This window comes from Chiloscyllium punctatum, chromosome 7, assembly GCF_047496795.1.
Source record: "Chiloscyllium punctatum isolate Juve2018m chromosome 7, sChiPun1.3, whole genome shotgun sequence".
In the NCBI taxonomy this organism is placed as follows: Eukaryota; Metazoa; Chordata; class Chondrichthyes; order Orectolobiformes; family Hemiscylliidae; genus Chiloscyllium; species Chiloscyllium punctatum.
Genome location: NC_092745.1, coordinates 72,623,554 through 72,642,176, shown reverse-complemented (window position 1 = coordinate 72,642,176; position 18,623 = coordinate 72,623,554). Strand labels below are relative to the sequence as shown.

The 18,623-nt window shown below is 40.4% G+C and overlaps 1 protein-coding gene across 1 annotated transcript in view; it reads right to left on the bottom strand.

The window, feature by feature from the left end:
• The window catches only part of pde4dip (phosphodiesterase 4D interacting protein), a 466,622-nt gene extending 450,924 nt beyond the window's left edge, over nt 1-15,698 (bottom strand). Inside the window, exon 1 of the mRNA XM_072573987.1 lies at nt 15,503-15,698. Coding sequence (XP_072430088.1) covers nt 15,503-15,555 — 53 coding nt within the window. The 5' untranslated portion in view covers nt 15,556-15,698. The remainder of the gene's footprint in view (nt 1-15,502) is intronic.
• Nucleotides 15,699-18,623: the final 2,925 nt, after the last annotated feature.

Below are 18,623 nucleotides of genomic sequence, written 5' to 3'. Positions count from 1 at the left end.
TGTGGAAAACTGCGCCTCAGGATAACATCATTTTATTTTAAGTACTTAGCATGCACACAATTATCATATTTTAGTCCAGTTTAATTTATTTTGACTTCCCATCATTGTGGTAAGCAGCTGTTGTAACCCAGCTGATCAATTCATTTCTCCAGAGTCCTAAGACCCTGATATTAATATCAAGCTATACATGAGTAAAATTTCCAATGCATTTGCACTTAGCAGCTTTCAGATTCAGGCTAAAAAGCAATTACCCAGAGCTTAAAAAAAATGAGCAAATTCTTGCATACTTAATTACGCTACACCAGAATTTCCTTAATCTTTTATGCCCATTTACTGATCCTAACACGTGAATGCTTCTCAGAATATTATAATGGCTTGTGGCTACCAGCTCAGATACAAGCATTGCACATACTTTAGAAACTAATACAGACCACAAGATTAAAGAGCTAAACGCATGTACATCTTGCAATTATTCTCATTCAAAACAGGGTACAAATTTCTAGTCCTAGCAAAAATGACATTTTGGACATGTTTTGTGATTTTTAAGAGCATTTATTTTAATTTTTATTCTGACTCAGACCTATTTATTCTTCATTTCTATCTATTTTAATGTATTTATACAGATTCAAAATGAGGCATATTAAAAAGCAGAAGGCTTCCATGATTGAATATTCTTAAAGATGCATGAAACATGCTGAGATGTTATTAAGAGAACATATAATACTTGATAGGTCCATCCTACAATTCCCTGAAATATTAAAATGTATCAAAGTCCTTTGCAGTGAATTTCTTTTTGACAAATTTTTAAGATATCAGTGATAAAAGCACAGCTAAGTGTGGTGTCCAGCCTACTATAATTACTGTGACTATATTTATGCAAACTTTTCATGGGATAAGAAGAATGACATGTTAAAGGTGCAATTCTAGATCCTCCCTCTAAACTTGTAATTAATAATATCTGTTGAATACATAATATAATCATTAAAGTTTAGAAATATTACAGACACACAAGGAAAGTCAATATACGGATTGTGTGTAACACCAAATGTCATGACTGTTCTGCACTTGGTGACTGGAACCTTTCTGTAATCTCTTGACAAGTCCCTTTAAGGTTGTTCATTAAAAGTACCTCTTAATATTTTGTGAATTGCAAAATACAGATGCATGTGATTATAATTTCATAAGTGTGTTGCTTTTACTGAACATGATACTAGCTCATTAGCAGATACATAATATCTTCTTAAGTCCAAATGGCTTTGGTATAAACAGTTTTACGGAGAGTCCAAAAAGTACCCTACCAAAGATAGAGTTCTGAAATTTGCTATCAATGTCTATTGACCACCTGACTGCTATGATATGGTGGGCATAATATCTTGATGGTGACTAAGATCTGACACGAGCACCGAAATTGGGAGGCAACCCTTGGCCAGTGTATTCCCAGAGAGGGTGATTTCCAGTGTGACCAATTAAGTGACTTCTGTCATAATTAAGGATGGCAGCAACCTCCACAAGAATTATCAATCCAATCCAACGCGGCACCATCTGCATTGGGTTCAGTTTCGAATAAAGGGCACCACAATGTCTGCCCCAGCCTCGAAAAGGAGAAAGCATTATTGGGAGATGTTCAAGTCAGGCTGGGAGATGTCAGTGATTAAGGAGGCATTCTGATTAATGGTCATTGACCTGAAGAGTTAAGTCTTGTTTCTCTCAACTATGCAGCTTAAGCTGCTCAGCTTTTCCAACCTTTTTTAAAATCTTATTTCTGATTTCTTGCAAGTGCCATATTTGGTTTTGTGATCAACAGGATGTTCACATGCACAGGTGGGATTGTTGTCCATGTGGGAACTGGTGAAGCATTCCTTCTCAGGACCCCACTATGGACAATGGAGTCCTTCATTCCCTAACATGAAACTGCTGGGAAATTGCTCGGCCTCACTGGTTGGTCTCCTGATGCACAGGTGGGACCACCTCCTATGCAGGCAAAATGTCTGTCAAAGTGAGAATTGACCCTTAATTGGCCACACAAGTCTCTTAATTGCCAGATAGCCAACCTGTCATCTTTGTCACCATTGGCAGAATGGCATGGTGGTGGGAAGACATTGGGCACATCCTCCTGACACCTTCCCAAGCCAATATGCCAGTATTTCTATCGCCAGCTATGTCCTCAAAGACCTGAAAGTTCTAGCTGATTTGTGTGTTTGTATTGTAGTATTTTGGTGGAGGGCAGGGATAATAAATACAGAAGCATATAGCAAAATCAGTTTGATTATGTGGAGGATTTACATTTCCTCAAAGAATGGGAGAAGCAGAATAGCTTCAATTACAAAGTTAATGAATGCCAAGAATCTATTTGGTATTTTGTCCTTGAGCAATAAGTTATAACATTGACAAGAGAACAGGCTAGACAGGATCTGGTGATGAGTAAAGAACCATGATTAACTAACAATCTGCCAATCAGGAAGCATCATGAAAACATGAGCAATGTTAATGAATTTTATATCATGTTTAGGAGGTAGAAGGAAGCATCACAAACTCAGTTTTTAAATTTGAGTAAAGCAAACTTACTCAATAAGTTAACCACATATATTGTGTTGAATTGTTAGTGAATAAACATATAAATATATAAACAATGGGAAATATACAGTGAAACGTTTAGTGCAATACAAAAACAGTACAAACCTCTAAAAGACAAAGTGCTGAGCTAGATGTATTTCTTGGATAAGGGCAAGTTGTGTCCAGTTTTTGGAGGAATTCTCACTGTGAATCCTAGTGAGATTTTGCAATATATTTTACCAAACTCAAATCAGTAACTACCTATGTCATTTCTATGGTGTCACTCTCATTTGATTCTTGACTCATCTTTATACATTCCATTCCAAGACTAACTCATTACAGAGTGTATATCCACTGGAAGTCTGACATCCCTTGTACTTGTGCCATTTTTAAAAGACTGTTGTGCTCCCAGACAAGCACCACTAATCCAGACCTACCCTTAACACTTCCTGACATTTTTTCCAGACTTGGCAGACATGGAGAAGTTGGTGTCTCGCCTGACGGGAGGGCCCTGGAGCCCTACTGGATGGGACAGTGCTGATAATGAGATGCATTCTACACCAGGACAAGTAGCGGAGGCCACAAGGCCAGAGCATACTAGCCAGGTCCATGGTGCCATCCAAGCCACTGCAGTCTCAGCCATCTGGAGGAATACCAATCTGTGCAGGAAGAAGGTCAATGAACTCTCCTCTCTGCTAGTATTAGTGCCACTATCTTTTCTCTGCTCCTCACATACATTCTCTTTCTCTGCTACACAATATACCTTCCAACAAGGCTCATACTCTACCACATCTTCTGTACTCAATCTAACCTACTCCAACTTCCAATATTACTAACCTGTCATGTCCTCTGTGCTGCCAACTCACTCATTCAGAACATCTTCCCAATTGCATGAGAAGTATTATCTGTGCCACTCTCTTTCTTCTTCTGAAATACCTGCCTCTCTCCCAGTGCAGGAGGAAAATGGCCTACAATAGAGCAGGAAGAGTCATGGGCTGTTCAGCATTTAACTCCTCACCCCTTATGTGGAAAGTACCATGACTCTGAAGCCCATGCTTGACTGACTGACTGTGTTCAAACCCCTGTACTGACTTCTAAGGCTGCCCTTGACTTATTGTGTTGGGACCCCTGATCAAAGATTATCTCTTTTGACTTGACTAAGGACTACCCTTAACAATTATGGCACGCTTCCTGGCTTTGTGGATACACTAACCAGCAAGGCAAGGGAGAAATAATATGATCTAGTACCTCTGGCCAAGAATGTCAAAGCACAAAAAAGCAAGGCAAGGCAAGGCAGGGATGCTATGGTCATCCAGATAGGCTCAGAATGAGTGAGTAGTATGGTAGCAAGCAAACAACTTGGAGATGCAGCCTAATCTAGTCCAGGAGCTGAATACACACCCCTGACCTAATGTGTCCTTGCTGCAGCATTACCCGAGTAATTGCTGGTAGTGCAGAAGTATTATGTAAGCGGATAGGATATGTACCATGAGGAATCTTACAGGCTGATTCATGTTGGATGCCAATATCCCCGAATGTGGGGTTGCATGTTGCTGGTGCCCATGGAGTATGCCTGAGATGTTTTCTGGTGTCCAATATGGAAGGCATTTGGTACAAACAGTAGGTTGAAGTCACCAGGTATCTGCTCTGACTTCCATGTCGAGAATCTTGATGTTTAGCTTTTCAATGCATTTGGTAAAATGGGAAGCTGAACCTTAATGAGACAGGTTGGGCTGTTAATAAGCCATTTAACAAGCTGTCATCGCTCTAATTGGCAAGTTGTCTGGCCAAGCAAATGCATTAAAGATGCAGTGAGATGTTCCTGACTTTGAGATTGGCCTCACCAGACTTCTCGCCTAATTACGGCGCAAATCTTGCTACAGATCACAGGACTCAGGCTCCTAACAGACTCCACCCAAAAGCTCTACTTTTGTGGTTAAGTGGCCATGGTCAACAAATGTGGTAAAAGAACATAAACCAAAAGTAGTGGAAGGAAACAGAATTAATTAAAAGTGTTGCAAAATAAACTATCAAAATACTTGCAAGCAATATCAAAGCTAACAGAAAGGTCTTTATAAATGTTTCAAGAAATTGCATTAAAGGAATTTTGACTGATTTAAGATAGATTCAGGTAAGACTAGAATGGATCATAAAGAAAAGACAGACTTTAAAGTCAGGCACTTTGACACAGTATAAAGAAACTGAAAATTGTGTAAATATGAAGTTCAAGTTAAACAAATGGTACTGGAGAAAATCATGGATGGAATTTAATGACATTCATGGAGGCAAGTTTGAAGGTAGAGGTGCATTTAATCAAGGTATCCCCATCACCAACCTGCCTCTACCTGAATTAAGTTCAGGGCAAGAATACTTGTGGAGATGGTCTTTTCTCTCTTACACCAATTGAGACCAATTGAAACATAGCTGAGTGCGTAATCCCACTGTTGCTCGATTCAGAAGGCTGAAAAGTAAAACCCCATTAGGTTTGCTTGTGGGCTGCAGATTTAGATAATCTAGCACTAGGAAAGAATGGGGCCTATCCACTTCTCGATCTTTCTTTCAAATTTCCAGCTCTCCCAGTCAGTGACCCTTCTCTCCCACTTCATTCACCTGTGGTCAGGTTCCTCACTGATCCTGGACTTACTCTGTGCAAATTATTAACAGCTGCCATCACTCCAGTAGCACAGGCTACAATGATTGTCTGGCAGCTCTTGCAAAGAGCCAACACTGATCACTTAAATGTCTGATTGGCACTTAATACAGTGTGCTGGTATTGTGCAATGAGATAGGATTAATTAATGATCTCAAAGTGAAGCTGCTCCAAGGTCACAGCAACCATAATATGAATGAATTTTATATTCAGTTTGAGGGAGACAGAGTGGGTTTGAGATTGTTTTTCAAGAAATTAAGTAAGGCTAATTATGAGAGCATAAAAGTTGGCTAAAGTGAATTGGGAAATGATGATTAAAGTATAGGTCAGCAAAGATGCAATTGCAACCATTTAAGGAAATATTTCAGAATGCTCAGAACTGATACATTCCAACGAGTAAGAAAAAATTCAAGGAACATATTCACCATTTGTGATTAACCAGAAAGGTCAAAGAGTGTATCAAACTAAAAGAAAAAGTATATAATTTTGTAAAGATCGGTGACAGGTCAGTGGACTGGGTAGAACGTGAAAAACAGCAAAGAATGACCAAACAATTACAAAGAGGGACAAAGTTAGAGTACGAGAAAAACAACAGAAATATAAAAATAGACAATAAGAATGTCTATAAATATGTAAATATGGAAAGTCTGAAAGTGAGCATTGGTCTGACAGAAATTTAGACTGAAGAATTAATCATGGACAATAATAAAGAAATGGCAGATTAATTGAGCATCAGTCTTCATTATAGAGGATACAGCTAGCATCTCAGAAGTAGCGGTGAATCAAGAAATGGAAAGCAGGGAGGAACTTGGGAAAATCAGAAACATATCAGAAACATTGGGCGGCACGGTGGCACAGTGGTTAGCACTGCTGCCTCGCAGCGCCGGAGACCCGGGTTCAATTCCCGCCTCAGGCGACTGACTGTGGGGAGTTTGCACGTTCTTCCCGTGTCTGCGTGGGTTTCCTCCGGGTGCTCCGGTTTCCTCCCACAGTCCAAAGATGTGCAGGTCAGGTGAATTGGCCGTGCTAAATTGTCCATAGTGTTAGGTAAGGGGTAGATGTAGATGTAGGGGTATGGGTGGGTTACGCTTCGGCGGGGCGGTGTGGACTTGTTGGGCCGAAGGGCCTGTTTCCACACTGTAAGTAATCTAATATCATACTGAGTAAACTGTTCAATCTACAAGCTGACAAGTTCCTGGGTTTTCAGGGCAACACATTGGCTCAATGGTCAACACTGCTACTTCACAGCAACAGGGACCATGGTTCAATTCCAGCTTTGGGTGTCTATGTGATGGTTTCACATTCTCCCAGTGCTCTGTGTGGGTTTCTGTTTTCTGCTCTGGTGTCCTCCCAAAATCCAAAGCTGTGCAGGTCTTACGACCATGCTAAAATTCCTGTCTAGGAATGTGCAGTTGGATTAGTCATGTTAAATGCAGAATTAAGGGATAGGGTCAGGGACTGGGTCTTGATGGGATGCTCTTTGGATAGTCAATGCAGACGTAATGAGTTGTATGGCCTCTTTCTGCACTGTAGAGATTCTATGAGTCATTCTGGGGACTTAAGCAAAGTGGCTAGCAAGATAGCTGATGCACTGGCTATAACTTTTCTAAATTCCTTTGATTCGGAGATGGTTCTATTAGGTTAGACGATAGCAAATGTAACTCCTTTTATTCAAGAATGGAGGGAGACAGAAAGCAGAAAACCATAGGACAGTTAGTTTAGCATCTATCACATGGTGAGAACATAGAACAATACAGTCAAAGTACAAGCCCTTTGGACAATGATGTTGTGCCGAGCATTTATGTTAATCTAAGATCAATCTAACCTACAAACCCCTCAATTTACTGCCATCCATGTGCGTGACCAGCAGTTGTTTATGTGTCCCTAATGTCTGTGACTCTACTACCACCACTGGTAATGCATTCCATGCACTCACCAGTCTCTGCGTAAAGAACCTATCTCTGACATCTCCCTTATACCTTCCTCCAATCATCTTAAAATTATGACCCCTCGTGACAGCCATTTCTGCCCTGGGGAAAAGTCTCTGGCTATCTACTCTATTTATGCCTCTCATTACCTTGTACACCTCTATCAAGTCACCTCTCTTCCTTCTTCTCTCCGGTGTAAAAAGCCCGAGCTCGCTCAACCTCTCTTCATAAGACAAGACCTCCAATCCAGGGAGCATCCTGATAGATCCTTTACAGAGGGTGCAGAGGAGATTTATGTCCTTTCTATAAAGAGGCGACCAGAACTAGACACAATATTCCAAGTGTGGTCTAACCAGGGTTTTATAGAGCTGCATTAAAACCTTGGGGCTCTTAAACTCAATCCCCCTCCCTGTTAATGAAAGCCAAAACACCATATGCCTTCTTAACAATCCGATCAACTTGGGTGACAACTCTAACAAATCTATTTATGTGGACCACAAGATCCCGCTGTTCCTTCATACTGCCAAGAATCCTGTCTTTAACCCTTAGATTACTTACATTACTTACAGTGTGGAAACAGACCCTTCGGCCCAACAAGTCCACACCAACCCGCCGAAGCGTATACCACCCACTCCCATACTCCTACATTTACCCCTTCACCCAACACTATGGACACCCTGTGTTCAGCATTGAAATTTGACCTTCCAAAATGAATCACATTTGTCCAGGCTGAACTCCATCTGTCACTTCTCAGCCCAATTCTGCATTCTGTCAACGCCATGCTGTAGCCTGCAACAGCCCTCGACGTTATCTATAACACCACTAACCTTTGTGTCATTGACAAGCTTACTAACCCACTCTCCCACCTCTTCATCCAAGTCATTTATAAAAACTACAAAGAGCAGAGGCCCAAGAACAGATCCCTGTGGGACATCACTGGTTACTGACCTGTAGGCAGAATACTTTCCTTCCACTACCACTCGCTATCTTCTTTCGGCCAGCCAATTCTGTATCCAGACAGCTAAATTTTCCTGTAAGCCTCCTTCCTAACTTTCTGAATGAGCCTACCATGGGTAACCTTATCAAATGCCTTTTGAAATCCATATACACCACATCCACTGCTTGACCTTCAAAGAGTCTCATCAAGTCCTCAAAGAGCTCAATAAGGCTTGTGAGGCATGACCTTCCCCCACAAAGCCAAGCTGACTATCTTTAATCAAACTGTGTTCTTTTGAAATAGTCATAAATCCTATCTCTCAGAATCCTTTCCAGTACCCTGCTTGCCACAGACTTAAGACTGACTGGTGTGTAATTCCCAGGGATTTCCCTATTCCCTTTCTTGAACAGAGGAACAACATTTGCCTCCCCTCCAATCATCCGGTATTACTCCCATAGAGAGTAGGGATGCAAAGATCATCGCCAGAGATGCAGCAATCTCATTCCTCGCTTCCCGGAGTATCTTCAGATATTTCTGGTCCAGCCCTGAGGACTTATCTAGCTTGATGCTTCCCAGAATTTCCAGCACATCCATTCCTTAATATCAATCTGTTCAACCCTAATTACCTGGTCCACAGTGTTCTCACTATCAACAAGGTCCCTCTCTCTACTGAATACTGAAGCAAAAAACTCATTTAGGGCCTCCCCAACCTCTTCAGACTCCAGGCACAAGTTCCCTCCATTATCCCTGATCAGCTCTACCCTCTCTCTGATCATTCTCTTATACTTCACATACGTGTAGATCACCTTTGCATTTTCCCTAATCCTTCCCACCAAGACTTTTTCAGGCCCCCTCCTAGCTCTCCTTAGTCCATTTTTGAGTTTTTTTCCTGTAATCCTCTAAAGCTGTGCCAGATCCTGACTTCCTCAACCTTAAGTAAGCTTCATTCTTCCTTTTGACGAGAAGATCCTCTGCTCTTGTCATCTAACGCTTCTTCACCTTACCATTCCTTGCCTGTCTCAGCGAGACAAAGTTATCCAACACTCACAACAAATGCTCCTTAAACAGCCTCCATATTTCTGTTGTGCCTTTCCTGTAGAACAATTGTACACAAATTATACTTCACAATTCCTAACTAACAGCAGTATAATTTCCCCTCCCCCAATTAAATACCTTCCCATACTGTATGTTCTTATCCCTTTCCGTGGCTATGGTAAAGGTGAGACAGTTGTGGTCACTGCCACCAAAATGAGAGATCTAACACCTGGCCTGGCTCATTGCCTAGCACCAAATCCAATATCGTCTGCCCCTAGTGGGCTTATTTACATATTGAGTCAGGAATCTCTCCTGGACACAACTGACAAAATCGGCTCCATCCAGACCATTTGCAATAAGGAGGTTCCAATCAATATTGGGGAAGTTGAAGTCACCCGTAACAACAACTCTGTTACATCTGCACCTTTCCAAGGTCTGCTGTCCAATCTGTTCTTCCATCTCTCTGCTACTATGGGTGGTGCGGGGGAGGGGGCGTCTGTACAAAACATCCAATAAAGTAACTGCTCCTTTCCTGTTGCTGACTTCCACCTGGGCTGACTCAGTAGAAAAAACCCTCCTCAACAACCTTCTTTTCTGCAGCTGTGATGCACTTTCTAATTAACAATGCTACTCCCCCTCCTTTTTTAACCCCCTCCATATTCTTTTTAAAAGATCTAAACTCTGGAACGTCTAGCAACCATTTCCTGTGAAATCCATGTCTTCATTTTGGCCACAATATTGTAGCTCCAAGTACTGATCCATTCTCTAAGTTCATCACTCTTATTCCTGACACTCCTTGCATTGAAAAAGACACACTTTAATCCATCCCTTTGCCCAACCAACTGGGTATCCTTCCTGACAGACTCTGAGCATTCCATTTCTGCCCATTCAACAACTACCCTCTCCTCTGATCTGTAGCTCTGGTTCCCATCCCCCTGCCAAACTAGTTTAAACCCTCTTGAAGTGCACTATCAAATATCCCTCCCAGGACATTAGTGCCCCTCTAATTTAAGTGCAACCCATCCTTCATGTACAGGTCCCAACTTCTCCAGACGGTACCCCAATGATCTATGTATCTGAAGTCCTCCCTCCTGCACCAGCCCTGCAGCCATGTGTTTAGCTGCACTCGCTCCCTGTTCCTCGCCTCACTAACACATGGCACCGGTAGTAATCCTGAGATTATTACTCTGCTAGTCAATTAAGGAGGACCAGTGCTAACCAGCTAACCACCAAGAATGTTGATTAGAAAGAGAAAAAGCACAGTTCTGACTGGGCTTTGGCAGGAGAGTGATCTTTGGGAGATCTGGTAGCTGCCGTTGTTTTGATCTATCTAGTTTTCTATCTGTTGAATGTTCGCAGAAAGGAATCCAGTCTAAGAACTAAGTAACAAGAACAGAAATTGCTGAAGTAACTCGGCAGTTCTGGAGCTCAGTTCTGAACTCAGTTCTGAAGAAAGACTCGAAATGTTAACTCTGCCTTTTCTCCACATATGCTGCCAGACCTGTTGAGTTTCTCCATCACATTCTGTTTTGTTTCTGAATTGCAGGATCTGTAGTTCTTTGATCTTTTTTATAAGAAATGAATGAATGTTGCTGGAAGTCTGCTGAAGCTGTTGGCATTGACCAAAGACTTCAAAATTCAAGAAGTCATTCAACAAGGTTTCTCATGGCAGATTGGTAAGCAAGATTAGGACACATAGAATACGGGGAGAACTAGACATTTAAATACACAACTGGCTCAAAGGGGAAGACAAAGCGAAGTGGTGGAAGGTTGCTTTACAAACTGAAGACCTGTGGTAAGTGGTGTGCCACAAGATTGGTTTTGGGTCCATTGTTTTTTGTCATTTATATAAATGAATTAGATATGAACAAAGGAGGTATGGTTAGTAAGTTTGCAGACAAGACTAAAATTGGAGGTGTAGTGGACAGCAAAGAAGGTTACCTCAGAGCACAACGATCTTGATCAGATGGGCCAATGGACCAAACAGTGGCAGATAGAGTTTAATTTAGATAAATGTGAAGTGTCACATTTTGGAAAGGCAAATCAGGGCAGGACTTCTACACTTAATGGTAAGATCCTGGGGACTGGTGCTGAACAAGGAGACCTTGGAGTGCAGGTTCACAGTTTCTTGAAAATGGAGTTGCAGGGAAACAGGGTGGTGAAGAAGGCATTCGGTATGCTTGTCTTTATTGGTCAGTGCATTGAGTATAGGAGTTGGGAGGTCATTTTATGACTGTACAAGACATTGGTTATGCCACTTTTGGAATACTGTGTGCAATTCTGGTTTTGCTGCTATAGGAAAGATGTTGTGAAACTTGAAAGGGTTCAGAAAAGATTTATAAGGATGTTGCCAGGGTTGGAGGGTTTGAGCTACAGGGAGAGGTTGAATAGGCTGGGACTATTTTCCCTGAAGTGTCAGAGGCTGAGGAATGACCTTCTAGAGGTTTATTGAATCATGAATGGCATGGATAGGATAAATAGACAAGGTATTTTCCCTGGGGTGGGGGAGTCCAGAACGAGAGGACATAGGTTTAGGGTGCGAAGGGAAGGATATAAGAGAGACCTAAGGGGCAATTTTTTCATTGAGGGTGGTACATGTATGGAATGAGCTGCCAGAAAAGTGGTAGGTGCTGGTATAACATTAAAAAGACACCTGCATGGGTAAATGAATAGGAAGGGTTTATAGGGATATTGGCCTAATGCTGGCAAATGGGTATGGATTAATGTAGGATATCTGGTCTGCATGGATGGTTGCACCAAAAGGTTTGTTTCCATGCTGTACATCTCTCTGACTCCATGACTCTTAAGAGATACAGTTACATTTGCCTATGAACAAACCATTGTCCAAGGATTTCATGAAGGTCTGGTATCCATTGTATGAAATAGTCTATTGTACTGGCAAATGACAATTTTCTATTTCCTTATTGATTCATCCCTTAACGATGTGAGAGTGAGGGTTATGATCAAAAAGGTTAGGCTTTAGGACATAGCTATTAGTTAGGTTACATTGTTGCTTAGCTGTGTTCTGCTAAAGTTACATTATTGATAATAAATGGTTACCTTTTGTTGAAGTTATAAACTTGGTGTCCAAGATCTGTTGTCCATAAAATCTGGTTAGGAACAATTGGTCAATTTTAAGGTTCATTGAATGTTTTAATTTCACTGTGTTATAAATCCATTGATACTGAGGCTGATTTGATTTGGCTTGCTATTCTTGAATTGTAACTCTTGGCAATCATGTAGATTTGAGGTTACTATCAAATCAGATACGGTCTTGTTGAATGGCAGAACAGTTTCAAGGGTCTGAATGGATTACTTCTGCTGCTGATTTATATGTTCATATGATTTCAAATTCAGGCTCACATTCTTAAAAACAAAATCAAAAATGGCTAACCCCTTAAATGAAATATGTTCCTATAGAACATGAAACCCTACTGCTCAGCTGCATGATATGTTTCTATTTTGGAACTTCTATGTAATTTTATTGATTTCAATAAAAATGAAAATCACCACTGGCAATGCAATCTACAATGCCAGTTTTATGTTGGGCCTTAAATTGAAAATCCACTCCACCATGTTTACTTACTTGGAATTTCTAATCTGATAAATTCTAAGGTTTCTCGAAAGGGAATTCAAAAACTTTAAAATTATAAATATTTTAAAAATTCAATTCAACGTTTGGATACATCCAGTGACTATCTGCAGATGAGCTGATTGGTAACCTTTTCACGGATTACTGCTTTAAATAAATACTTATGTTGAAACATTAAGTTCATATTTATAAGAGGATTGAATTATTCAGTTAAGTGCCACAGCTCCTTCCTGGACAAAAGCAAATAAAAAATTAAAAAGCTAACACTTGGAAATGAAGGCATTAGTCATACTAGACCTCATTTTGAAGTAAATAAGACATTTCAGAACAATTTGTGTCATTCACAAGTTTTACTGCTTTTTTATTTTGGGTGGCATGGTAGCACAGTGGTTAGCACTGCTGCTTCACAGCGCCAGAGACCTGGGTTCAATTCCTGCCTCAGGCAACTGTCTGTGTGGAGATTATACATTCTCCCCGTGTCTGCGTGGGTTTGCTCCGGTTTCCTCCCACAGTCCAAAAATGGGCAGGTCAGGTGAATTGGCTATGCTAAATTGCCCGTAGTGTTAGGTAAGGGGTAAATGTATGGGTGGGTTGCGGGTTGGTGTGGACTTGTTGGGCCGAAGGGCCTGTTTCCACACTGTAAGTAATCTAATCTAATTTTTTCCTTTCGGGTAGCCCTTCCCACCTGCCAGAAAGTTGAGGTGGAGGGTCATCTCTGTTTTACCTGGTATCCACTGCTGAACTTTACTTTTCAGACAATTAGTTTTTTGTGGTCATACCCTGCTTCAGAGAGGCAGATGCTATTTCCCTTCCAAGAGCTGTAGCTATGGCTTCAGCAGCACCACCAGGGGAGGTGGCTAATATTAGGATCGATAAGGCCAGGAGTAAAAGCAGATTCAGGAATTGCTGGGGCATACTTGTCTCTGTCAATCATGAAGGAGGAAGCAGGGGCATCTTATGTCAACATTTGCTGTATGGGATCCCATTCAGAAAGGAAATCTCCTCAGGCTGCAAGAAGGACACGAGCCTTATGGGTGGACTTCTCAAGTTGTAAGGTCCCCATCTGCGGCTGGTTAAATAATAAATGCCACCAATCCAACCACTGGTAAAGCACTAGTGAAAGTAGACGGCAGCAGGCACAGCAAATACACCCCTCCTCAAATAACTATTTATCCAATCTTATGTCTATCACCTCTCAACCCGATCCAGTGTGGAAGGGACAGCTGATATAAAGTTCCAGCTTCTTAATTTCACTGGTGTTACTGTATTCTGTTTAGATACATTGCAAATTATTAGAACCAATTAAATGGTAAGCAGTCGATATATATATACACCATAATGGAAAATACCTTATTGATATTTAGAGGAAACAATTCAGCAAAATGGCCAAGGTGAAGCTCAACTTGAGACTGTCAAAGTACCATTAATGAGTCACAACAGGTTTTATTTTTCAGTTGGATTCATTTTAAAAGAACAAGTTCTTTTTCTTCAGTAATAACATTGATATTCAAATAAATAGAAGCTTTGGTTGGTCTGCCCTGTCCTCAGCACTGTCAAAATTCACAAAAATGATGTGATACAGTCAGTACACCATTCAGAACCAACCAGCCTACACTAAATTTAAAATCAGCACCATGGTGTCCATGCCTTCTTTGCTGTCACACTTCTTCCTCTTAATAGCAAGTGCTGAGTTAAATGTAGGGTTTGCCGAGACTAGCTAAATGTCATACCAGTCATTTTGTAAATGTTGAAATCAAAACATATTCTGCAATTTTCTTTCCTAGCATATTCTTCCCAAGGATATCAAAATTTTATGACCCCTTCCTGTATAATTTTTCCCTCTGCTACAATCTTCAGACTCAACAATATCTTATTACTGATTTATTATCATCTATTTCACTGCTTTAAACTTGATAATCTCTTGCTCTCTGGGTATTGGTCCTTTACCTGGGTTAGCAATTATAGATTCTCACACATTCAATCTACATTGTAAAGATGCATCACTTACTATCCTTTTAAAAAGTTGATTTTTAATACATCTTGTCAAATTATATTTTGGCCTTTTTTTTTTTTACAGTTCTTTACATAAAACTCGATGAACTGAACACAAACTCTCTCAGGTTTTCTTCCAGGTTTATCACACCATTCAAATCTTTCAGCAAGGTAAACATCTCCCTCCTAAGGCCGACGAATATGATTGTAGAAGATAATAACAGCAAATATTCAGGATGTTACATACTGAGACGCCCCTTCGATTATTTCAAATGTTGAACTTTAATTTGACCCATAATGATATTCTACCATAAATAATTTCAGAAACCGTCTGTCCCTTCCATCATATTCTAACAAGTGAGAGGCAAAGATGTTCGTAATAGGTCTGCTTTAAGGCGTAGATGTTTATTTGAACCCAGGTATCGTTCATTAATAGTCAGTTGTCCCAAATACTATTGTTTAAACTAAAGCAAAATATAAATCCGGGGTGGTGGCTGTGGCAGTGGGATGCTTTAGGACCCACGAGTAATCTTTCAATCGAAGACAAGACTTTTTGGAGACAAGCTGCCGCATGTAACCTCCTAGAGAGCGAGAAATCCTGCATAGGAACAAATAGCCAAGGGCTGCAGCAAAACCCTTGAACTGCTGGCGAAAAATCACAGTTTGGAAATAAGAACCACCAGGAGCATGGTCATCCTTCCAGTGACCATCAAACACTGGATGGAAACAGCGTCCAATCGCAACAAAGATACAGGCAATTCATACCAAATTTTCCAGCTGCCCTGACGCTCTAAATTTCAATTGAATGCGCTTACCTTCCTGTGGTGCTGCATTTCCATGTTTCATCCTGTTCCCAACTCCAATCCATTCCCCGGTCTGTCTGTGTGGAACGGTTCCTGGCGACATCCAGAGAATTGGAGGTGCGTTAATCCATCTGGTAGGTTAGCTGGAGGGTGAGATGAGGAGGCTGCATGGCCGCACCGTGTCTGTGTGTGTGTGAGAGAGAGAGTGTGCAGCTGTCAAGGCGGCTGATGAGAGAAGGGGAGCGCGCACGCACGCTCACACTCGTGAAGCTCTCTCTCTCTCTCTCTCTGCCTGCCTGCACGTTCTCAGCCTCCTGACCCTAATGATACAGCCACTGCCAGGTGGGCTCTGAAGTATCATCATTGACCAACTGGAGTCACTCCAAACCTTGTCAGTATCTGACCAAGAAGAAGTTAGAGCTTTCCCCCACCTCAAAAAATAAATTTCCAGAACTGAAGAAAGACTGCTTTGTTTTTAAAAGTCCCTCAATATAACACATTATATCTAGAAGAACATTAATCGTTGCAGAAGATCTGATGCTGACACACCTCATTTTTTCCTAAACTTTGTCTAAACTTTAAAGGATTTCAATTGTCTGATGTTGTTAAGCGAAAGGAACAAATATCCCATTTGGGACTGCCGTGAAGAAATTATGTTGCATTCCCAGTGCTGGTTCGCACAGGCATTTGAACACCTTGTCAAAAAAAAACAGAAAACGCTATAAAACACTAAGGGTGTACAGATATTATGTCACTCGAGAGAGAAGACTGGCGATGGCTTAATCCAAGTCCTTCGTGGTAACCTAGTGAGAACTGAACCCATGCTCTTGACGTTACTCTATGTTGCAAATCAGATATCTAGCCAACTAAGCTATCTGACCTCCCACTCCATGTTTTGGTGGAGACTATTTGCCTAAAAGGAAATTACAGAGCCTAATAACCATATTAAGCAGGATTAGGCAAGGGAATTCAGATGGAGAAGTATGATATTCCATTTTGGGCACCCAACTTTATGAAGAACATATTAGTCTTGGAAGGAGCACTGTGGAGATTCACCAAAATAACAGTAGGGATTAGAGGTTAAATAATGAGAATGGTTTACATAAATCTAGTTGAAATTCCTTTAGAAGATTGATCTGACATGTTTATGTGTTAAAGGGCTAGCTACCAGCAGTTCTGAAGAAGGGTCACCGAACAGAAACATTAAATTTGATTTCTCTGCACAGATGTTGCCAGACCTGCTGAGCTTTTCCAGCAACTTCTGTTTTTGTTTCTGACCTGCATCATCCGTAGTTCTCTTGCTTTTTATGCATTAAAATGATTTGATTTGGTAGCTTCAGAGAAATTGTTTATGGATAAATCAAGAATAATGGGACATGATCTTGAAACTACAGCTAGACCATTTGAGAGTAAATACTGGAAGCAAGCTTTTCTCACAAAAGGTCATAAAAATCTGGCATTATATCTTGCAAATGCTGGAACTACCAAACTAAGATCACCACATATTTGTGAGAACATGTTATTAAAGGAAATTTAGTTATAAGAGGTAAATGGATTGGAGGCATAGTTTAAGTTATCTAATAGCAGAACAGATTCAGGGGGCTGAATGACCCACTCTTGTGGCTATAGTTTGAATTAATGGGGGAACCAACTATAAACCAGAGCTAGGTTTTGTGGCTGTTTTATGATAAGAAAAAGATTTCAAATTTATTACGTTTTTAAAAATGTCACTAAAACTTGAAAAACATTTGTTACTGTTGGTATTACTGAATTGTAAACGACTGCTAACAATAGCTGAATATTCTCCTGGACATCTCTATATTGTAAAGTGGATTTCCAAAATCTATTTTCACTTCTGTTATTTATGATTTGGAGGATCAACTATTAAGGTTTTGCCTCCCACACAAACTTCTAAATTACTGAGGGGACTAATTATACAAATAACAATATGTAATAATATAAACAATAATAATTGAGTAATTATACAACTGATCAGTTGGTAAAGAGACCCGTGATCTTATCAAAATAAGATGAGATATAAAGATGGGTAGAGTATGTTTGCTGACTTTCAGGATTGCTATCCAATAAAGTACACTATGGATATTATTCACTAACAGGAAGAGCTATTGCATTTACAGCATAGGCAACTATAAAAGGTTATACTCCTTATAGCAATTGGTGAAAGAAGAAAACAAAGACACTCTTTATTTGGAACAAATTTGTTCTCATTGTGAAATACCACAGGTTCCTGACTCCACTCAACCGTTGTGTCAGTGAATATCTCTTTACAAGTTAGTAAGTTTGCGGATGACACCAAAGTTGGAGGTGTAGTGGACAACGAAGAAGGTTACCTCAGAGTATGCTGGGATCTTGATCAAAAGTACCAATGGGCTGAGGAATGACAGATGGAGTTTAATTTAGATAAATATGAGGTGCTGCGTTTTGGAAAAGCAAATCTTAGCAGGACTTATACACTTAATGGTAAGGTCCTAGGAATGTTGCTGAACAAAGAAACTTTGGAGTGCAGTTCACAGTTCCTTGAAAGTAGAGTCGCTGGTAGATAGGATAGTGAAGAAGGTATTTGGTATGCTTTCCTTTATTGGTCAGAGCGTTGAGTTTAGGATTGGGAGATCATGTTGCATCTGTAGAGGATGTTGGTTAGGCCACTTTTGGAATATTGTGTGCAATTCTGGTCTCCTTCATTTCAGAAGAATGTTGTGAAAATTGTAAATCTTTTCTGAACCCTTTCAAGGATGTTACCAGTGTTGAAGGATTTGAGCTAGGAAGAAGCTGAATAGGCTGGGGCTGTTTGTGAAGTGTGTGTGTATGTGTGTGTGTTTTTCATGGCTGGAGTAAGATTACATCATGCGATAATTCCATAACTTCCTTGACTGAATTCAACCACAGAATCTCCATGTGTTATTAAGCATTATATTATGGTTTTGCGTTATCTCCTGCTAATAGTCATTTTGTTTTTATTGTAGGATTTTTCTGACCATGTTAAAAGTGAACCCGATGAACACTACTCCATGGGTACGTTGAATGTTTTTGCAATTTTTTCTACAATAAGTATCTTTTTAGGATCCTTAATCATTAAATTGTGCTTTTGTCCTTGCTTCCATAATACTTCCAC